General features: G+C 33.0%; 1 protein-coding gene across 5 annotated transcripts; it reads left to right on the top strand.

The window, feature by feature from the left end:
* Positions 1 to 189: 189 nt before the first annotated feature.
* On the top strand, positions 190 to 24,326 carry LOC110626684 (BAG-associated GRAM protein 1). 5 transcript variants are annotated; one of them, XM_021772728.2, is made up of 19 exons: positions 190 to 450; positions 3,111 to 3,334; positions 4,505 to 4,546; positions 4,697 to 4,794; positions 9,809 to 9,884; positions 11,227 to 11,355; positions 11,477 to 11,523; positions 12,308 to 12,419; positions 12,603 to 12,719; positions 13,632 to 13,661; positions 14,361 to 14,460; positions 20,012 to 20,118; positions 20,798 to 20,932; positions 21,018 to 21,122; positions 22,573 to 22,719; positions 23,118 to 23,171; positions 23,451 to 23,514; positions 23,760 to 23,821; positions 23,933 to 24,326. In XM_021772728.2, exons 1-19 carry the CDS (start codon positions 267 to 269, stop codon positions 24,050 to 24,052), a joined length of 1,953 nt encoding a protein of 650 aa, XP_021628420.1. In that variant the 5' UTR covers positions 190 to 266; the 3' UTR covers positions 24,053 to 24,326. The 5 variants fall into 5 exon arrangements, with proteins under 5 accessions (XP_021628420.1, XP_021628421.1, XP_021628419.1 ...); XM_021772727.2 differs by having other exon boundaries at positions 191 to 450; positions 4,499 to 4,546; XM_021772730.2 differs by having other exon boundaries at positions 312 to 450; positions 3,115 to 3,334; positions 4,499 to 4,546.

Raw genomic sequence — 24,326 nt, 5'->3', positions numbered from 1 at the left:
TTAAAAATTAATGTTTTATGTAATCAGAAAATAATTTTTTTGGCTAATTTTTTTAATTGATTTAAATATTAAAAAATTTCATCAAATAATCGGAGGATCAGTATCAATAACGCTAAAACGGCAAACCAGCAGAAGAATGGTGTCGTTTTACATCTCTCAAAATGACTCTTCTTAGAATGCAAACGGCAACGTTTTGACTCTGCAAGTACAAACAATCCTCTCTCCCTTTGAGAATTCTACGAACCGAAGACCGAGTCTATTAGTCCATGCCCGGTGCCTTCTGCGATCTTACGAGAGAGAAGGAGATGAATTGGCATAGATGTCTTTCGATATTTTTCTGGATTGCTGTTGTATTACCTATTGTTTCATCAAAAGAGCAGGATCTGGGTTTCACAGGCCTTGCTCTTTGTTCTGATTGCAATACTTTTGCTGAGTATGTCAAGAATCAAGGTAACTATCAATCTTTTTCCCCGTTAATTCTTTGATTGATTTATATCCATTGGGTGTTCTGTTGATGTTAATTGTCTGTAGTATTGAGTTGGGAACTGCAATTTTTCAAGAAAGCTGTTTTTGGATATGAGATGACCGTTTAAACGGATTTTAAGCTGTTAACTTTTTTGATCAACCCATGTCAAATCTAGTTTAAGATTATTGAACCAAACCCGCATATCTAGAACAAGAAGGCAAGATAGACCCCAGTTGTTGTTTGAATATTGTAATAATGTGGGATTCTCAAGTGAGTTTTTTTATTTAGGTTGAAAATAGAGAATTATGTGCTTCCTTACATTTGTATGGAGGAGTTTAAGATGTTGTTTAAGGCTCTATTTTGTTTGAGAGATTTTCTGAGTGTTTCATTTATAAAGAGAGATCATTGCATTCCAAGTGGGCTGGCATAACATTGCAGCAGTATAGACAAATGTTCATGATTTTATTCAAAGGAGATGGATGGAGTTAATACATTAGTAAGATGCACGCCTTAGTTTCGACATTCCTTCTTAATGCACTTTTTTTAAAATTTTTTCTACTTCGTAGTAACCTGTTGATAAATGACCAAAATTTCTGGTGGATTTCCGTGTTATTCCGACTAGGAGAATCCTTGCATGCACATCTTGGATGGTTTCAATAGTCGGTAGGCAGTTAGACCAAGCCATCTAGCGAGGAGTGGAAAGATCTTTCTGCCTTATCCTTTCCTTTGTATTATGAATATAATAGGAGTAGGTCATTATTTCTAATATTATAAACAGGTCCTTTATAGCCTGTTTGCCTCTGTGAGGGGGCCTGGGGTGCACAAACTCTCCATATTTTAAAATATTAAGTAATCTTATCTGATAAATTTTATTCCTGGAATGACTTCGAAAGGGTACCTGTTTTGTCTTAACAGTATTTAAGTTCAATGTTGCAAACAAGGGTTTTCCATTTGTTATGGTTTTTGGGTTTGTAACAATCTGATTCTTCTCTGATATCATCTGAATATCCTGTTCACCAAACTAAAATGTCTTTACGTGCTTCAACTTTAGCCTGAGGATGTTGGAAGAAGAAAATACTGATAAATCAGATAATGTCTACATTTTCAATAAGAAGACTATTTCTGTGATTTGAGCTCATGACCTTTAGGTCACAGTGGAGGAACCTTACTATTCCTTCAAGATCACCATTTACTTGGGAGTTGTGACCAATGGCTAAGGATGAAAGAACTTTGGATTTTTACTTGATAATATTCTATTTGATATCCATTTGAATAGTGGAACTAATGTTAGTGCTCCCTATCTTTTTTAAATCTTGTTGGCATATGAAATAATGAAATCATAACCAGTGAAAAATGCAAATAAAGAGCGAAGAGCACTTCCGTAATACTCTGATTTGCATAATAAATCAGTGGATTAAATTTTAGTGTTTGGCCTTCCCTAGTGGTTAGTTTTGGAAATGAGACCTGGCACATTAAAGAGTTGATTTTGTATTAGTTTCTTTGAGGATTTTATTTTTTTTCTTTTCCTTTTTTTTTTTTGGCAACACTGCCTCTTCTTAAATGTTTTGAAACTAAATGTTCCTCACCATTGGTTTTCCGTTGTGACTTCAAAAATATTAGAACATATGAGCATTTCAAATTGCTGTAACTTCGGCTTAGATGTTTTATCCCAAGATTCGAATTGACAATATTACCAATGACTTCTAGTAACTAAGTGGGGGATCTAGATTTTTATTTTCTGGGGTCAATTTTTTCTTGATAAAATTTATCTCCAAAAGAATTAATTCCACAGTTACAATAGCAACATGCAGAATAAATGCAAATTTTAACTTTTACCCTAGTTTAGATAAACAATTGAAAAAAAATAACTATTAGACTCCTATTTCATTTTATTTTTTTACCAAGAAGAGGGTCAATAACTAAATTTACAAGGGCTCAATTTGTATATATATATATATATATGTATATATTATAGAAAGAGGGGTCAATTGATCCCTCATTTTGTGTTGTGCATCTGCTGCTGAACTTAATTAACATGACACAAACGATCCTTGATTCACACTTGCAGAAAGATGAAAATATTAATTTTCATCTGCTAATATGTTTATTTTGGTTGGAAAACTATAAACATGTCTGGATATGATATATGCTCTTGACAAAAAATCTTGTTCGTAGATGCATTAATGCATTCACAAGGTATTGAGATCTGTCACCTTAAGGTTAAGGATGTATTTTTTAATAGTATTATGCTATGTGGCAGTATTATCTTTCATAGATTTGTTAAAGTATAGTGCTTGAGTACATGGTTTGTGCATCTTCTTGGGCATAAGCACCAACTGAAGGACAGGGGTGTTCTTTACACTGAGACAAACTAACTATAGGCCGCAATCAAGTGTGTGTTGAGTATCAACAAAATGACTTTTCTTTTTATCTTCTGAATTTTTAGCATGGCTGTCAGCATTACTCTTGTTGATTCCTAATGTATGTTGGCATGAAGTGCTGCTACATCCATAAAAAAGGACTTGCTTTCCTTCTTTTGGTTATCTAGCCAGGCTGTAGGTAGTAGGTACCCTCTGGATAATCGTAAGACACAAATCCTATTCACATCAAAGTTGAAGTTTCTGTATTCTAACTTCTCTGCCAGACAGACGACGCAGCATGGCGATGATGGACACAGCACTTGATTTTCTGCTCCCATCCTGGTGGGAGATCAAGGTCACTGTGGCTGCTGCGATATTTGTTATCTCTTCATATTGGTTCTTTGCGTGGAGTGGCGGAGGTGGAGATAGTGATAGTGCTACTGGTGATCGATCGCAGATTTTGGACAATTCCTGTAATTCTGGTGATGGAATTGATGATAGAGACAAGGTTGGTCTATTCTTTTCAATTTTCATTTTTTTTTTTCTGAATGTGATAGGTTTTGGATGAGAAATGTGTTTGATTGTGAACAGGCATGTCTGTTGCATGTGAAATTTGTACTTCTATGATTTTTGGTAACTAAGGTCCTTACTGTTTAATACTATTTAATGTGGATGATGAGTGTGAACATCTTTATTTTTAAACATTTTTAGAAAAAAGTATTTTTTTTCCACCTCTTCTCTCTCTATCTCAGTTTTCGATGACCAGAAACATGTCAACTAATTTGTTTTTCTCAATTCATTTTTTTAATTTCCATTTTTCCGGTAATTGTTTGGCTTTTGCATCACATGGATGATAGGAATAATAAAATGAACCAAAAAGAAAAAAAAATTATATCCTTCCTTGATTCTGGAATGCAACTGAATTAAGGTAGTTATCTTCATTTTGATTAATAAGTGCAGCTAAAGAAATGAAGAACATTTCTCTTCATTCTATTTACTGAAGTCTTAGTTATGTAGTATGCAAAGGATAATAATAGTCTTTGCCTTTTCATTTTTTAGAACTTGTAATTTGTGTCCCATATAGAGAAACTCACATATTCTTTTACCTGTTAGAGTTTGATTTTTGCAATCCTAATTTGATGTTGATATAGTTCATGGCAGCTTGTTCATAATATTAGCTGTTTTTCATTGTTGAAAAATTGGCATGGAAGAGATTAATAGAGTTTGGGATTTTAGAATTTTCATGACTTCAGACCAAAGTTTCAATTTGTTTGAATATAACCAATTAATCATGTATTGGTTAAGGTAATTTTTAAAGAAATTTGAGATCCTGAATAATATACTAGTCGAATTATAATGGAAGGATTTGTTATTATGAAAGATAATAGGTCGTAAACCAAAATATTATTTAGGATCTTGCTTGCATAGACATGACTATAACTTTGAGCATTTAATATCTGATTTCTTGCATGATGTTGCATCATATATTGTAAACTTGCAAGATTTCTCTGTCATCATCTTATTGCCAAAGCAATTATGCATTTTGCTGCCTTTATATTCGACAATTGGATTTGCTTAGTGTTGCTAACTTGCTGAACACAATTTGCTTGCTATTGGTTTCATGGAGTAATTTTCCACTTCTTTGACATGCAGTTCTGCACTTATTTTGTAGATGCAGCTGAAAGGAGATCATCAGGCGAATTCTGCATATATAATCAAGGTATATTTGGAAATTTGGCGTATTGCAGACATGTTTGATTCTAGCTTATGTATACCATAAAAGAAGACCAGTGTGTTGGGAGTTTGTATTAAGCATTTTATATTCACCTTGTATGATATAATATCTTACATGCACTATTTTACTTTTCAGCTGGAATTGTTGGCGGCTAAGAATTTGATTGGTGCAAATTTAAATGGAACTTCAGATCCATATGCTATCATTACTTGTGGTTCAGAAAAACGATTCAGGTTATTTGAATTTTCCCCTTTTCTTAACTTTTATGAATGCTTGAGCAGTCAAGGAAAAAAATTTAAATAGGAATTATTTGAATTTAGTTCTTAGTTTTCATAATTTAAATGTTTCATTTGGTGTACGAAACCTTTGATGAAAAGAAGAAAAAGAGAGTAGAAGCTTTGAGAGAAAAACTTGATTATTCCCCTCAAGCCAATTGGGTATATATACTACTTATAAGAGTACATACTAAGTAAGAAAATAAATTAATTCCCTAATTGTAGCCTAATCATATTCCAATTATATCATACAATCATATCCCTAATTATCACTACAAAAAATCTAAGCTATTTACAGAAATAATCTCAACACTCCCCCTCAAGCTGGAGTGTACATACCATATGCTCCAAGTTTGTTACAAATATACTCGATTCGTGATCCTCGAAGTGATTTTGTGAAAACATCAGCTAGCTGATCATTTGAGTTAACAAAGCTAGTAGAAATGCATTCGGACTCAATCTTTTGCCTAATAAAATGACAATTCACCTCTATATGCTTCTTCCTCTCATGAAAAACTAGATTTGATGCAATATGGAGGGCAGCTTGATTATCACATATCAACTTTATTTGGCCAGTATTACTATATTTCAATTCCTGAAGGAGTTGCTTCAACCAAATGAGTTCGCATGTTGCTAAAGCCATAGCTCGATATTCTGCTTCTACCCTTGATCTTGCAACCGCACTCTGTTTTTTATTTTTCCAAGACATAAGATTCCCTCCAATCATAATACAATATCCTGAAGTAGATCGTCTATCTGAAGGGGAACCTGCCCAATCTGTATCAGAATAGCCAACAATTTGCGAGTGACCCTTGTCCTCATAGAGTAGTCCTTGTCCTGGAGTTCCTTTGACATATCTAAGAATGCGAATGACTGCATCCCAGTGACTACTGTATTTCACTGTATGGAGTTTGAAAAAATTGACTAACCACACTTACAACAAAGAAAATATCTGGTCGAGTGATAATTAGATAATTGAACTTGCTGACTAATCTTCTATATTTAGCAGGATCTTTAAGTGGCTCCCCCTGTTCAGGAACCTGTTTGACATTTGGATCCATGGGAGTGTTCCCATGTCTACAGTCTAACATGCTTGTTTCTTCCAATATGTCCAAAGCATATTTTCGTTGAGAAATTGTGATACCTGTTTTAGACTGTGCCACTTCAATCCTCAAGAAATACTTCAGTTTTCCAAGGTCTTTAGTTTGGAAATGACTGAACAAATATTGCTTAAGTTGAGAGATTCCATCATGATCATTTCCTGTAATGACAATATCATCAACATAGACCACCAAGTAGATGCATCTATCGCCATTATGTCGAAAAAATACAGAATGATCAGGATCACTTCGAGACATTCCAAACTGTTGAACTACAGTGCTGAATCGTCCAAACCATACTCTTGGAGACTGTTTTAGACCATACAATGAATGTCGAATACGACATACTAAGCCTGACTCCCCCTGAGCAACAAACCTTGGAGGTTGCTCCATATAGACTTCTTCGGCGAGCTCTCCATGAAGAAAGGTATTTTTAATGTTCAGTTGATGAAGAGTCCAGTGATTAATTGCAGCCAGTGAGATAAGGAGGCGAACATAAGCTATTTTGGCTATTGGAGAGAAAGTATCACTGTACTCAAGCCCAAAAATCTCTGTGTAACCTTTAGCTACAAGGCGAGCTTTAAGGTGATCAATTTTACCATCAGGTCCCACCTTAACTGTGTAAACCCATCGACAACCAACAATAGACTTGCCAGGTGGTAAATAGACCAGTTTTCAAGTTCCATTATTATGAAGAGCAATCATCTCCTCAACCATTGCATTACACCAACCAGGATGATCCAATGCTTCTCTAACTGTCTTGGGTATAGAAACAACAGACATGGTGGAAACAAAAGTATAATAGGCAGGAGACAAACGATGGTAACTCAAAAAATTATAAATGGGATGAGGATTTCGAGAAGAGCGAAGACCTTTTTGGAGAGTAAGAGGAGTAGCTGTTGCTACTGAAGGCATGACCGAAGTAGGTGATGATGGAACTGGAGGTGAGTCATTTGAAATACCTGCATCAGGGAGAGAAGTATCATTATTAGTAGTAAATGGGTGAGGCCGAATTGTGTAGACATGAAGGGGTGGTGTAGGAGTGGGAGACGGACTGACATGAGGCCAAGGAGAGATAAGAGGTGCAAGTACAGGCAAAGCTCTAGGAACAAAGGTTTTGTGTGTTGGACTAGAAGAAAAGTGAGGGGAGGTCTAGAAAAAGGTGACATCTGCAGAGACAAAATATCTGTTAGTAGTGGGATCATAGCATTTGTAACCTTTTTGAAGCCGAGAATAGCCGAGAAAGACATTTAACTGATTTGAGCTGGAATTTATCTTTATCAGGGGTATGATCATGAACAAAACATATACATTCTAAAACTTGCAGGGACAATTGGTTGGAGGTTTGGTTAGGAAAGAGAATTGAATGAGGACTCTGATGCTGCAAAACAGAGGAAGGCATACGGTTGATCAAGTAGCAGGCAGTAAAGACCGCCTCGTCCCAAAAACGCAGCGGAACATTATGATGTATGAGTAAGTGCGGGCGGTTTCAATTAAATGCCGATTTTTGCGCTCGGCAACACCATATTGTTGAGGAGTATGAGCACAAAAAGTCTGGTGAGTAATACTTTGAGTAGACAAGAAATGAGAAATAGAGGAGGAAAGATATTCTCGTGCATTATCACTACGCAAAACCTTAATGCGAACACCAAATTGATTATGTATTTAAGCTCAAAATTTTTGAAAAATGGAGAATAACTCAGAGCGATTCTTCATTAAAAACAACCAAGTGCACGAGAATAATCATCAATAAAAAGTAACAAAATACTGAAATCCCAAAGTTGTACTGATAGAGCTTGGACCGCAAATGTTTGAATAAATAATGTCAAATATCGAAGTGGCCCTGTTATTGACTCGCTTGGGAAATGAAGCCCAAGTTTGTTTCCCAAGTTGACATGACTCACATGTTAAAGAAGACAAAGAAGAAAGACTGGAGACGATTTTCTGCAATTTGAGAAGACTAGGATGTCCCAAACAGTTATGAATAAGCTCAACGGACACGGTAGAAATAAAAGCAACTGGAGAGGTGGAGAGGTGGTATAATCCTTCTGACTCAGATCCTGTTCTAATCATTCTCCTAGTACTCCAGTCCTGCACCACAACAGAATCAACAGTAAAGATTATTGAACAATTAAGATTTTTGATCAATTTGTTAATAGAAATTAAATTATATGGAAATTAAATTATATAGACATTCAAGAGTGAACAAGATAGTAGTTAAGGAAATAGAAGGAAGAAGTTGTACGTTTCCTATTTCTTTAACTTGAGTTTGTGAACCATTAGCTAAGGTGACTTTAGATGGTGTAGAAGGGGAAACAAGAGTAGAGAAAATATTGTGATTACTAGAGATTACTAGAGATGTGATCAGAAGTACCAGAGTCTAGGATCCATGGACCAACAGGTGAAGACTTAGTTAGACAAGCAAAAGAATTTCCGGAGTTAGCAATGCTGGAAGATGGAGGATGTTGCTTAGTTGCTTGGAACTGCAAGTATTCTTTATAGTCCTCTCCAGTTAAAGTAATTGAATCTAGGTTCTGAGATTTATTGGTAGGTTGTGGAAGCAGATCTTCGTTAGATTGGGCAAGATGAGCTGTTGATTTGCCAGTATTATCGGGTTGATTGGGCCGTGGTGGTCAGCCATGTAGTGCCCAACATGCATTTCGTGTGTGACCTTTCTTATCACAATAGGAGCAACGAGACTTCTTTCCTTTACCTTTGCGATTTCCTCCTTGTCCTTGATTTTCTTGCACAGCCAAAACTGTATTGAGAGTGTTTTGCTTCTCAGACATGTCGAGAGAGATTCTGGAACAATAAGGGACCAAGTAGGGAGCCGAATCTGCCAAGAAAAAAAGGGACCTATGCTTGTGAACAGTAAATCTGATGTTACTGTTCACAAGGGGCGTGTGAAGGCGAGTTGAACAGGCGATCGGACCTACTGGGTTGGAGTCGCTGGCGCCGGGTGATGCTGGAGGAATAATTGCCGGCGTGATACAGTCTCCGGAAGATGATGCACGCGTCGGCGCGTGGCCGGAGACAGACTGCTTGGTGTGGCGCGCGGGGCCGGATCTGGAGGCGGCGCTTCACCAGAAAGTCGATCGGAAGCCGGCGTGGAGAATGGGTTGAGCGGTGAAACTAATTGATTTCCAGAAAGTCACCAAAGTAAGGTGACAGATTTGCCACTCACAGGTGAACCAAGTTTGTTGACTCTAATACCATGAAACATTTGATGAAAAGAAGAAAAAGAGAACAGAAGTTTCGAGAGAAAATACTTAATTATTCCACTCAAGCCAATTGAGTATATATATTACTTACAAGAGTACATACTAGGTAAGAAAATTATTGATTCCCTAATTATAGCCTAATCATATCTCAATCATATCACACAATCATATCCCTAATTATCACTACAAATCCAGACTATTTATAGAAATAATCTCAACGGCGTAAATATTCTATTGGAAAGTTTTTAACTTCTTTATTTGGAGAATTTGGATCCCTATTGTAGTTTAGTATTGATGGGCGTTACTTTTATTACTGTAATAAAATTCCCTTAAGTTATTCCAGTAGATAATTTGATTTTTTCAGTGGTATATTTGTTTTCTGTTTTATATTAGGAAATCTCCTATCAATAGTCCTAGTTCAACAAGTTCCAAAAGTTTTTATCTAACCTTATTTTTTTTGGGCTTGTTGATTGATGAGAAATGATATTACCACGTCTTTTGTTTATTTAGCTTTTGTGAAGCATGCATTTTCTCCTTCCTTATCTCTCTTAGTGTTTATGTGTCTTTGTTGCTTTGTGCTTTAGTTCATGTTTCTCCTTAATTGAATGCTGTTAGAAAGTTTTTTCTGAATTTATTATTTTACTGCCATAGCTCCATGGTCCCTGGTTCAAGAAATCCAATGTGGGGAGAGGAGTTCAATTTTTCTGTTGACGAGCTTCCTGTCCAGGTAACTATCATGAATTACCACGGTTAGAGATTAGCCATTACGAGATTAGCGTGTTAGAGAATTTGAAATTTCATATTTGTAGTATCCTTCTTGTGGCGGAAATGTTTAGCAGTATATAATTTTCATGTGTAAGAAACGTTTATTTTTATTTTCCTTTTTCTTACTCCCATTTTGAATCAGTGATTTTGGATGTGGGATGAGAATTCTAAGAAGCTCAATCCAAACTTAAGTTATTTGATGTATTTATACAAGTCCTTTGATGGTAAAAAGTACTAGAGCATTGAGTAGGTGCAACCTGAGTACAAAAGAAGGGCTATTTGCATGTGAGGAGGAATTAAAAAAAAACCTGTAAGATCTAAAGCATTCACAAGAACTGTCAACCCAAGTTTAAGCAATTTAAGCTAACAGTCATTTGGAGTAGAGAGAATTCCTCTACCCCTTTAAGATCCCCCCATTCTCTCATTTCAAGTTTTTGAGAAATGCTCGGAATAAAATAATAATTTTTTCCTGTGCCATAATATTTGCCCCAGCCTTTAATACTTCTTGAATCAACCTTGCAACTCAACCTAACCTTAATTCCAAATTAGTTAGGATCAACTATATGGATCCATTATCTCCATCATGCTTGGTTTAGAGTTACATCTGCAGAAAGATTTAGAGCTGCTAAATCCTTTCTTCCTACTTCCTTTGCTAGGGATTTTGGTTTACAATGGTTGATCCATTTTAAGGTTGTAGTTTAAGGTTTTGAAAGACAAGGTTCAACTGTGAAAAGAATTTGTAAGTATATGTGCTAGATTTTTTGAATACTGGCAACCATAAGGTTTTCAAGTTACAATGGATAGATTCAATGGAGCGGAAGAGGTAAAAGACTGTAGTATGTAGAGGTTTTAGAGGTAACCTTGTGATAAAAGGGACATGTTTTAGTTATGACACATGGTAACCTTTCCTTATTTACTAGAACAAGTTTACAAATTGGAACATTGTTTGGACTAGATAACTTTAGAGTACACATAAACTGGATGGCAATATGTTACTGGCCCAAATGACTATCAAAATGCACTTATTCGTAGATGGTTCAAAGACTATAATCTTCACCTTAATGTTCCAAAGAGTGTAGACTGTCCAAACATGATCTTGCACTACCATACTATTCCAAGTCAGACTTTGCAGCTGTATTTCCTACAAAGGCTTCTATTATTAGGATAAAATGGTGTGAAGTGAAATTAATTGGATCGTCTCCTCTATATACTGCAAATGCAAATTTTTTGTTGTTGAGAGTTTTCTATATAGTTTTCATCCTTTTTACGTGAACATTTGATGTATTTTTCTACTGCACTAGCAGATTAATGTAACAATATATGATTGGGATATAATTTGGAAAAGTACTGTTCTTGGTTCTGTAACTGTTCCTGTTGAAAGAGAAGGTCAAACTGGTGCTGTATGGTACACGTTAGATAGCCCATCCGGGCAGGTAATTTTCCTCTTAAATTCCATTTGTCATTTCAATTTGTAGTTGTTTTCCTTATTGCTTTGATATATATATTATATTTTCTTTTAGATCTCATGGGGAATCATATTATACTTCTTGTCAGGTTTGTCTCCATATTAAAACAATAAAGCTCCCAGTAAATTCTTCCAGGTAATCTTTTAGTTTGTTACTTTCTATCCATTTTAGCTTTTTTTTTTTACCTCTCTTGCCAATTTTTACTATTTAGCGCTCCATAATTAGAAAAAAAAGGCCTCTTTCAATGTGCTACTTGGTTTTTTTTTTTCTTTATTACTTTTGGCTACATGGCTTGAGTTGGGTGTTCGTTTTTTTGTGGGTAAGAGGCATTTAATGTTATAAATAATGAATAGTATGTGATGAGTTATGTTCAATTAGGGCTTCCTTCTAATAATATTTACTAAAGATAACATCATTCTTTTTGCAATTCTGATGGAGATAACTTTTTGGAAGATAAGAATGCTGATTTATTGCATTTTCATTAATTATATTACTGCCTCTTCAATTATTCTCATATATGTTTGTATCCCATTTTAAGCATATATCATTAGTTGAAAAATGTCATCTAGACTTTCTTTGATTTTTGTGTTAACACTTTTTCTCTCTGTTCTTAGATAACATTAATACCTTTTACCCTAAATGGATGGATATGATTTTCATGCTAACCTAGATTTTCCCTTCAAATTATCTTCACATTTAATAACTACAAGGAATATTGGTGGAGTCTTCAATTTTTGTGTTATCACTTTTTCTCTCTGTACTTAGATTACAGTAATACCTTTTACTCTAAATGGATTCATATGATTTACACTAACCTAGATTTTCCCTCACAATTATCTTCACATTGTATAACTAGAAGAGGTATTAGTGGAAATGTTTATATTAGCATTGAACTGGTATAAAATTTTCATATTGATAGGGTTATGAATGGCTATAATCGGAGAAGGATGTCTTCAGATAAACAAGGGCCTACATTGGTTCATCAGAAACCTGGGCCTCTACAGACAATATTTAGCCTTCCTGCAGATGAGGTAGATGCACAAAGCTCTCTCTCTCTATCTCTCTTTTTGTATGAATTCTTTATCTATGAAACTTAAAAAGGCGTTCAAATTTAAGAAGATTTTCTTTTTAGCTTTTCTCCATTCAAATGTGGAAAAAAGTCTTTTTTCTCGCACATTTGTTTTCTGACCCACTTAGCTGTATGTCTGTTTCAGATTGTTGAACACAGCTATTCATGTGCACTTGAGAGGTCTTTTTTATATCATGGCCGTATGTATGTTTCTGCGTGGCACATATGCTTCCATTCTAATATTTTCTCCAAGCAAATGAAGGTAGGCCTGTACTTTTCATTTGCTGTTTATTATTTTTAGCACTTTATTTTGTATGTTTCTTCTTAATTATTGTAGTCTTCAAAAGCATTAAGGTGCAAGGCTTTCACTAGTTGATTTTTAAGCATGAATTTTTTATTGTGTCCTCCTTATTCATTGTTTATTATTTCTAAGCATTAGGCTTAAGGGCATGAAATAAATTAAAAAAAAAAGTAATTATGGTGTTCACTAATTTATGCAAAGTTTGCAAAATATTGTCTTCACTTTTCTTAATGCATGACTAATTCCATTTCTATTGCAACTTGCGAGAGCCATGACCTCCTTTGTTAGTTTTGACATAGTAATATTTTATTCATCCAATATTGTTTGCTATTACTTGAAGTTAATTGAAACTGTTGCACTATGTTTCACTTGAATGATTTTAGTGATTATATGCCATATATGTTTCATTTTTGTAATTTAACTCAATATACTCACATGGCCATTTTTTCCCCTTCTCATCTCTCCAGCACATTCCCATGTTATTTAACTGTTATGTGTAGATGAAGGTATTGGAAAGTTGTTCAATTTAGTGCATCTTTTCTGAATTCCAGAAAACTTGTATGAAATGTGGCTTTTGTGGCAAAAATGAGTCTTTACAATTGGAAAGCAGGCTAGTTAGCTTGGGCAGAGATTTTTTATTTTGCCATGTAAAACATACTTCCATTTTTAAACAAGTGAAATTTAAGGTTAGATTAAGCTGCATCCATTTACATGTCATTAGCTCTCAAAAACTCAATCCAAGAAACTATAACTGATATGCATAACTGATATGCACAACTAAGTTTTGTTGATTTAGAGTCGAAGCTTCAAATATTTTGCTTTCTAATTCAAGAGTGAAGTACTCTTTCTAACAGTTTTGTTTATATTCCACAGGTTATTGTACCTTTAGGAGACATAGATGAGGTATGTCCTTACATTATTCTATTTTCACAAAATTCCCTTGGCTAGTTATGAAACATGGGACTTCTCTTAAGGGGCCTCCATATTATCCATTGTTGTTGTGGATATTACACATTGCTGACACATATATAGTATACATGTCAAAACATGTCCATAAAAAGGTTTATCTTTTCTAAAAAAGACTGGTGTTGGATAGCACTCAAATAATAAGTGATGAGAATTTAACTTGATTACTTGATTATCATTACTATTTATGGGTAATGTTCTGATATTGTATCATATATTTCTAGTCACCATTCTTTAAACTATTTAGCTTGAATTTGATTTAGTAACATAGCAGTATATGACTCATTGCAGCATTTGATTATTTTATAGTAAATTTTTTTTAGTGAATACTGAATACTAGTTACCAAAAATCTTCCTATGATTACAAGCCAAGGTCATTTAGATTGAAGAGGTTGATTTTTAGTTGTTTTATATGTCAATAGAGATGCAATACTCTTTTAAATTATTGTAATAGGTTATAATCAGATTGGATATTGATATGTGTGTGATAATGTGTCTAAAAATTGTCCTAACTTTCAAAAAATATCATGTCATGTTGTTGGTGTCTTTCATATGCTAGTTCTCATATTCACCGTATAGCATCGGCCAGCTTGAACCATACAAGGTGATGATATTTAGTTTTCTTGGTTTATGCAGATACGTAGAAGTCAGCATGCATTCATTAATCCGGCCATAACAATTGTTCTACGGATGGGTGCTGGTGGACATGGTGTGCCTCCGTTAGGAAGTCCTGATGGTGAGTGAATAACTTTTAATTCTTTTTAAGGATATTACTCATTTATAAGCTTTGATCTTACCTTGGGTTTGCATTCAACATTTTTTTTTTGTTAACAAAAGGGGACCAAGCCCCAATATATATTTTTTTATCATTTACAATACCCAACAGTCTTCAATATTTTTCAAATTCTTCAACTATACATGTCCTAAGATTTAAAAATATGAAACTATATATCTTTCTTTAAATATCAGCTTAATAATGGTACTATTCACAAGCAGCATTTTGTTGGATATACGAGGAATTGGCCTCACATTTTAAACTAGTATATGATTTTCATTTTCAATATGATGATATCATTTTCTTATTAGGGCTTTGTTTCTTTCATGGTATATGACTTGAATGTGAAAATGCTTTTTGTGAACATTCTTTTAGAAAACAAATTTGGTGGTAATGTGGAAAATCAATTGAAAATCCTTTTTCTGGCATTTGTTGGAAATTGTAGAAAAACAAAACTAGCTGAACATTGAGGTCCATGTGATTTTCATATTCTATATCTTTCATTCTACTTAATAAAAGAGAATAGTACACACATACACACACAAAATGGTAGTCAATAGAGACGGCTATTAGAAATTGTTGTCAAGAAACTGTTGGTGGATTGGTGAGTGTGAACTTCACTGGCTTTAACTTTTTTGCATGTTTTTGATATTTAGAAACGTCATGTTTCAATGTAAAATGGTTTAAGGTCTGTGTACTTGTGGAGAACAGTTCTGTTTTGCATTTCCAAGTCTAATTTTCAATTTTCATTTTGTGGAGACTTGGAATGTATATATTTGTTAAGAACAAAAATAAATTAAGTCATAATCATTATAAGGTAGAAGACGACAATAAAACTTTTTTTCCCTTAGCATTTACATTGCAGAATTAAACATTTTGTCGAAAAAAGTAAATAATAGTTTTTTTTTTTCTAATAAACTTTACAGTGGTAGAGCGCAAAGGAAAAAAAGACACACAATGTATGGGAAGCACAAAGAGTGAGAAGATAAGAATAAGATGAGAGAAAATGAAACTTCAAAATTGAATTACTTAGAGGTTGGGGCTTGAATCTAGCTAAATATCGAGTCAATGCTTTCCATTTGGAAACCATGTTTTTTATTGTAGAGGAAAACAACGGAAACATTTTACAATTGTTTTCCAAGGGTCATTTATCACTTTGAACAACTAGAGAACTAATTTCAATTACTTATTGGGAAACATTTCACATTTTAAGACAATTTTTTTTCCCTTTTCTGTAGTTTTCTTGGAAAAAAAAAATACCTAGAAAAATATAATGGGATTCACTTGTGGAAAATTGTCGTGGGATTCACTTGTGGAAAATTGTCGTAGTTTTCTTTAAAGCTTTCTACAAAAAGTTCAAAAATTGAGTTCTGTATTTATATGTAAAAGCCTTCCAAATAAAAAAACGGTTGGAAAATTATGGTGTGTTTACTCATGGAAAAACATTTCTCTGTTTTTCATTTTCTATTTTCCAAGAAAATCGTAGTTTTCATTTTCTATAAAAACTAAGCGAAAACAAAGAAATGTTGTTCACTTGTCTTTAGTAAAAAAATTATTTTTTGAAAAAATCAAAATAATATAAGGTACTCATAATTTTCATAATAAAAAAGTAAATGACTAAAAATTTCAGCCGTTCACTTGTCAATAATAAAAAACCATTTTTTAAAATCAAAATAGTAGAAGGTACTCATAATTTACATAATAAAAAAGTCGATGATTAAAAATTTCATTTAAAACTTAATTACTTCTACTTATAAAATTTTTGACCATATACTAATAATTTATTCTAGGATAATATAATTAATTTTAAATATTGTTTTAGATAATTATTTAATTTTAGTTATATAAATATTATAATATGTTTTTTCAATTATAAAAGAGTTATTATTTTCTATTTGGAAATAGTTAAAAAGATAAAATTTTTGTTATAAAGAAAAACAATAAAAAAATATATTTTAAAGTTATTTTCCATTGTTGTCTTTTATAATAAAAGTTTTGGTTTCCAACTAATTTCCAAATAAAAATAATAATTTGTTACAATTAAAGTTAAAAAACTATTAACTTTTTCATAAATTATTTTAAAAATATTTATTTACAATGATAAGAAATTAATTACATTATTATGTTTTCAAAAAGAAATAATTAAAAATACTTAGAAGTAAAAACAAATTTAAAATATATTTTGTAATAATATGTTTTTAATTATGAAAAGGTATGAGAAATTTTTATTTTTTAATTTTTAATTTAGAAAACTGTTTTATATTATTGACAAGTGAACATATTTTCTCTGTTTTCTCTTGTTCCCATGGAAAATAAAAATTTGAAAATGAAAAACTGACAATTGTTTTTTGTGCATAAATATACCCTGTAGTTGTCTACAAAAATACACCTTAGTTTTCCTTTTGACTCGACAGACATTTTCTCTTGACCACTTTTTCCCATCTGCCCAACAATACCTAAAATTGTAGAAAACATTTTTCAGTAAAATATTCTCTCAAAGTAAATAAATTATTGATCCCAAGTATCAAAGAATTTTGTGTTTTGTGGAAATTTCAGATGAAAGTGCTGTTTTAATAGAAAGGTGGTTAGAATTCCATTTTTGGTGGACAGGTAGAAGTTGATTTGAGATTTTACTTTTTTGCATATGTATGGAGCAATCATTTTGAAGGATGGATAATTTGATACGCAAGATCTGGTCTAACTATTTTTTCTGAAACATGGTATATTTTTTTTTTCCTGCTTGGACAAACCATCTTGTAATCACAATAAAAGAGATCTCATAAGAATGGATGTTGTTCTTATCTTCGAAAAATGAGATTTCCTGTTTTAAAGTGATAGTCCTAAGTGGATATTTGCCAGTTTCTTTGACTCTTCAGTCTTCATTTCATCCTAAAATGCTTTTATTTGATAAGGACACTTGGAGTTGATGGTCCCTATCCCTAGCATTAGGAGGAATATCTTCTATTTTCAAAATATCCAAGTCTGACCCAATAGCTTTGATTCATATTTGATTGTCATTTGCAAGTAGAATTAGCATTCTTAGCTAGAAGCAATGAAACAGAAGTTCATGTTAAACCATGAAGGGAACACTTGTGATTCCCCCATGAGATATCAGACAATGTGGTGTTGATCTATTTCATGTCTGCAGACACGTATGCTTATATGTGCATACAGTTATGTCTAAAATAAAACGGATGAAACTTAATGGGTTCTACAAAAATTGGTTGCCATGCATAGCACAAGTTTCTACAAATTCTTTTGGACCATGACGACAAAATTTTTTGTCACTTTTAATTTGATGAAAGTAGGGACGAACAAACTCTATGCACTGTTGTTAGAATCTTATGATTCTCGATTAGAATCTATTTTCCAACAAATCGATTCGAATTTATGGGGTAAATCTTAAATGTACTTGAATCTTAGGATTCTTGATTTCAATCTTACGATTCTCGATTAGATTCTACATTTTAGCGATTCAAATTATGGGGTACATGAATTGTGATTAAATTAAAAAAATTGATAATGAACAAGGTGAATCAATATGAATTACTCAAATTTTCACCCAATTTAATTAATGTTGTATAAAGTATTTGTTAGATCTTATATTTTCAAAATTTAAGATTTTATTCATTTTTGCTATAAAAAAGTGTGTACAAAACCTTTTCTTAGCCATTTTTATTCCACCAACCATTCTTTTCTCTCTCTCTTCTATCTTTTTTTTATTTATTTTATTTTTAGTTAATTTATTTAATTAATTATAGTTTTCAAGTTATGAGAATTTATATTTATAATATTCTAACATGCTATTTTTTTACTATTTAATTATTTGATTAAATTTAAATGAGAGTTTCAACATATGTATAATGATAACTATTGTCTACCATTTCAAAGTCCATAATTTATAACATATTACATACATATTATTTTATCATGAAGAGTATTTCTAATTAGATAAATGATAATTCTATATTATCCAAATATGTTATCATTTTTTTTTTTTACTTATTTTCAGAACATATATTATTTTTAATTGATTTTTTAAAATTTTGGCTAATCTTATGATTCGATTGGATCCTCGATTCTTGATTAGAATCTCGATTCGACAAATATGACTCTATGTAGAAAGAATTCAAAACTTGTGTAACTTATTGAATGTCACCTTCAATATACTTTGGCAAATATTATCGAGGTCTGTTTTAATATCATGTTTCATGTTAAGTAACTAGATATGATTTTCTTAAGATTTGCTTGGATTCTTATGTTTGAGGCTTTGAACTTGTAGTTGTACATAAAGGTCACCACCTCTTCAGTTTCTAAACAGTGTTGTTAAAGGCGATAAAATGCAAGAGGCAAGGCCACCTCCTCGCCTGACTGAGGCAAGGCGGCACAAAGGGGACGCATCAGTGCACAAAGGCGCCAAGAGAGAGGTGCCAGAGGCGACGCCTCACTAAAGCAAGCTTTTTTTAAAAAGAAAAAAAAACAAATACTTTTAAACAACAAAAGAGGAATTATAATCTCTCTCCATCTCTTTCAAACAGTATATAACACTTCTGCAGCAACTAAAATGTAAATTTCTTACTCTTTTTTGCTCCAAATACCATTAACCAAGTATGTCTCTCCTCCTTTCTCTCTTTCTCTCTTCTTTCTCCTCTCTTCTCTCCCTACTATACCTGCATAGCAACATGTCTTCTTTTTTTAATTTTTCTATCCTCTTCTCATTTTTTCCTTCTCTTTCTCATCCTCTCTTCTCTCTTTGCTGGACCTCACACAGCAGCAAATCCTCTTTTTCTTTTCCTTTGTTTTTTTAGAAAAAAATTCTCTCTTGCAAATAATATATATTTCATTTGAACATGTAATTTTTCCTTTAAATATCAGTGTTCATTGAAGTGTTTATATTTATATATATGTATATTTAAAATATATGACAATTTTAGCTTTGTCGCCTTTTATTTATTGACTTATGTTTCTAATATTTCATCTAATTTTGTTGTGTCCATTTAACTGTAACAATGGGGTTTGCTTTGAAATTTACATTGCTTAGTTGGCTTATATTAGGTGCATGAACAGATATTAGGACAAGGCTTAGATTCTGCAGTCAAACATTGCTCCTGGACCTTTACATATCTTATTTTGCGCGTCCACAAATAATGGAAGTTTGGAACATACATTAGGCTTCACTAGCTTGAAAATTGTTTCTTGAAGAAGAACTGCATCATCTAGTGAGAATTATTGATTCTTCTAGCAATACTGTTGTCATTGCCACAAATCAAGGACATTTTTAATATATATGCTGTCTACTTGTGATTCTTCTGCATCACACAGTTTCTCTGCTTAATATTGTTGTTGTTTTTTCCCCCTCTCCTTTTGCCTAATTGTATATTTTGAAGAATGGTAAGAGAGTTCACTGAAATGCTATCTGGAAGCATGCACAATCTCTAGCATACTATGTTTCTAGCATAAATTCAGTTTTAAGTTGTGTTTATATTGCTTTATCCTTCATTGCCATTTTCAGGTAGAGTCAGGTATAAATTTGCATCCTTTTGGAACAGGAATCATGCATTAAGAGCGCTGCAACGAGCAGCAAAGAACTACCATGATATGTTAGAAGCTGAAAAGAAGGTATATTTAATGCTTTATACATCAGTTCTATTCTATTGTATTATTACTTGGTGATCTGTCTTTATTATCTACCAAACAGATTAAACGGGACAACATGAAATCCTTTAGGGATTCCTTAAGCTTCTCATGCTGGAAAGTAGTGAAAGCTGTTCTCATAAGCATAAGCCTTTGCCTATATCCTCCATCTTTGATAACTTTTCTGTCAATTTTAAAATACAGTTTTCAGCTCAATCTCTTAAAGAAAAGCTATTATTAATCATTCCTTTTTGGAGTTGAAATCAACATTGTGTTGATGGGGCAATGGTAACATCCTTGTATCATTGGCAATAGCAAATGGAAGGTTTGTTGTCAATTTAGCTTTATTCTTTCTATGGAAATTGGGTCCATGGTTTTGTGTTTTGTATTTGAGAATCCATGTTTCTGGAAATAAATTTCTTCACATTGTCTTCTACTGGTAATACTTATAGGCAATGTCAAGTGATTATGCTCTTTAGTTGCTAGGGTTTTGTTGTGATTTCTGGAATGGTGGTTGTTTTCCTTTCTATATTTAGTTGATCCTGAATAAGCCCTATCTGCCAAATATTCTGAATTTATTACACCTCCCTTTCTTCCCAAAACTTCTTTGAGCTTTCTCATGGGAATTGGAGGTTTCACTGGATATCCTCTCATTGTTATGCAGGAGAGAGCAGAATCAGCACTGCGTGCTCATAGTAGCTCTGTCAGAGGCAGTATGAGGATTCCTGAGGATATTGTACCCAAAGTTGAAAAACATCAAGCTTTTATCAAAGAAGAAGTTCTTGTTGGTATATATAATGTATGAAACATTTTGCCTCTTAACTGTTTGTTAGTTTGTCTTATTCCTATTACTTTGTGTATCATTTATTATATCTTTATTGCAGGATGTATTTCCTTGTACAGCTGAGCAGTTTTTTAATATATTGTTAAACGATGACACTAAGTTTACATATGAGTATCGTGCAGCCAGGAAGGATACAAATCTTATTGTAAGTTGAAGATTATTTTATCATTTTTCTTGCATGTTTTGTCAGTTAATGCTTTTCATAGCATAAGAAACAACTGTTGCATGTGATCGGATAAAATACTGTAGTTGTTTACCACAATTACAATTCATTGGATTTAAACATTCCTAAACTTTGGGGAAATAGTGAATGAGATTACAAGAGAAACCTACAATTTCCCAAATTGCTTTGGTGGTTTTGTTGTGAAAGACCCGTTTTTATTAGAATAGCTTCCACAGTCTTGAAGTTAGGCCTTAAGATTTATTATGTTATTTGTACACAATGAGTTAGAATCAGATATAAAAGGTTTCATTTCTTTTTATAAATGTATGTGCACACATTAATGATACACATTAAGGTCTTCATGGAAAAGCAAAACCAGAAAGCAATGAAATTTGGAGATAATGTCTAAATCTGACATTGGCCTAGCTTAGAACATCGGATTGCCTTGTGCTGCAGATTGTTAAAAAAAAGGGCAATCTTCATATGGGGGTAAATATTATTCTTAGAAAAAGATGCAATCTAAATGGTATAGATTTAAAATATGGTTACAATCTAGATCATGAGTTCATGACCATGTTGTAGACTATCCTGCAATGTGTTTTTGATGAGTTACCCCTAGCTAGTGATGTGTTATTTGGTTATAACTGAACAATATTGAAATTCGATTATTTTGGTAATAATATACTCTGCTTGGTTTGGGTATTTGATTATTGGTTCAGTTACCTTTGATTAAGTAATCGAACCAACCGATTTTACTATTACTTGATCGATTATTATAATTTTATTAATAATATTTAATTTATGACTATGTATTTATTAATTAATAATATTAAAAAATGATTATAAATATAATTTTATTAATATTTTGAAATAATAGGATTAGATATATTATTGTATTTTTTGGATGATTCAGTTATATGTTGTAACCGATGAGCGAATGAATTTTCGGTTTCGATTAGATTTGGTTTTTTCTCAATTTTGGCTCAATTTGATTTGGTTAGTAATTTTGAAGTCCATTAAAATTGAGTTAGCTCAAAATTCAATTTGGTTAACTGAATGATCTACCCTACTAGCCGTAGCTTGAAATTATGCTGTAGATCATTGTTGAATTCCTAAATTTCACAAATACGGTCAAAAGACCAGAAAATATTTAGAAGTATGAGAAATGAAAAAGAAACTGTCTTTGGTCGTAAATTTGTTGCATAGGTAATTATTTAATTTTGAAAATCAATTGTTATTTCTTTTATTTTGGAAACTTTCAGCTGGTTAGCTTTTTTTTTATATTTTGATTGATCTGAAGTATAATGGTATCAAAGGATCAGATCAAATTTGTATTAGTTAGCAAGCTTCCCTGTGTTATCATGTGCTTTCAAAATGATCTATTCATGCTTCCAAATACAATGTTGCACTTACTATCTTATGCTGTTTTCAGATGGGACAGTGGCATGCTGCAGAAGAATATGATGGCCAAGTGAGAGAGATAACATTCAGAACACTATGTAATAGTCCCATGTGTCCCCCAGACACAGCCATGACAGAATATCAGCATTCTGTTTTAACCCCAGATAAGAAAATGCTTGTATGATCACTCATCTGATCTTTTGGCCTAAATTTCATGTTGCTTGTACCGCATTGATTGGGTGTAATGCAAAAAAGTCTTTATTTATGACTTGCACAATCCTCCCCTTATAAGGCGCCCTCTGGGTTGGGGTGCATTGTCCTATATCAACTAGGTATAAGGCAAAAGTGCTTTGTGTATGGCTTGGATAATCCTCCCATTACAAGGTGTCTTTTGGGGTTGAAGTTAGGTTTAGTCCATTTTAATAATAATGCTACTAAAATTACTGTCGTCCTTCTCTTTCCTGCTTTGTCTATTGTGGTTCCTACTCTGTCAACATCTCTGGATGTCATAGATCTCTATGTTTATTCTCTGTTAATTAATATATTCATCATTTTTAAATCTCTCCCCGGTTTTAGGTGTTTGAAACCGTACAACATGCTCATGATGTTCCCTTTGGATCTTATTTTGAGGTATGTAATGTTTAGACCACATCTTAGGCACAACTAGTGGATTGAGCATAAAATACAATGCATAATCTCAAATTCTTTTGTTCTTTGTTTAGGGTATTGTGTTTATTTCTATAACATGCCTGGTCCATCACATATATGTACTAATATAAATTAAGCTGGCTGCACTTGTGTACAAAGTTCTAAAATTTATAAGAGAATTTATTGATTATTTGCTAGATATTTTCTCTTGTGATACTGTCCTTTACACTATAATGTGATTATATTAATGCTGTGCCTCAGATTCACTGCCGGTGGAGAGTGGAGACAATTGGTGAAAATTCCTCTGCAATAGATATTAGAGTGGGTAGGTTAATTAATCACCCTGCTTCTCCCTCATTTACCTTCCATGAACACTTTTTTCTGCTAATCAAATTGGTATAAAAAGTTATAAGTTCTTATGTACTTACGCTACTCTGTTGATATCCAAGTGCCTAGACTGCAGTTTTAAGGGGAAAAAACACAAAAATACGTTGATACAAAAAAACTTATATGTCACTCTTCTTGCGTCCATGGGTCAGGCATCAGGCCACTGAACATCTATTTTTGCAGGTGCACACTTCAAGAAATGGTGCGTGATGCAATCCAAAATTAGGGCAGGAGCAATCAATGAAGTAGGTTTCATCTTTGATATTGGTTCTTTATTTCTCATAGTTAGGATATTGAGAGCATTTTTATTAGCTTCATTAAGTTATCATCTAAATGTCTTTGATCATGTTTTGCAGTACAAGAAAGAGGTGGAGATGATGCTAGAAATGGCGCAGTCATGTATCAGATCCCATTTTTCCAGCAGCGAGACTGACAAGGCCTCTTCCTCCCCCATTGTAACACCAGATAGCAGCTGATAGCCACACCTTTACAAACTAAGTTAATTCTTTTTTTTTTTTAATCAAAAGTAATTTTGTGTTTTCTTTTTCTTTTTTTTTTTTTAAAAAAAAAATAATTTGAAAGTTTTACATGTAGAGCTACAATGTTCCTTGTGATGGCAATTAGCTAATAGGTGTAAATTTTGTGTGCAATTAGTATTTTTTTAACTTTCACCCTGTCTCCTTTTAAAGAGAGCTAGCGGTGTGTGTTGTTGATGTTTTCTGTTGTAATTGCAGTCTCAGGCTTTGAACA

This window comes from Manihot esculenta, chromosome 11 (assembly GCF_001659605.2).
Source record: "Manihot esculenta cultivar AM560-2 chromosome 11, M.esculenta_v8, whole genome shotgun sequence".
NCBI classification, from domain to species: domain Eukaryota; kingdom Viridiplantae; phylum Streptophyta; class Magnoliopsida; order Malpighiales; family Euphorbiaceae; genus Manihot; species Manihot esculenta.
The sequence above is the reverse complement of the archived record's forward strand: the minus strand, read 5'-3'. Positions and strand labels throughout refer to the sequence as shown.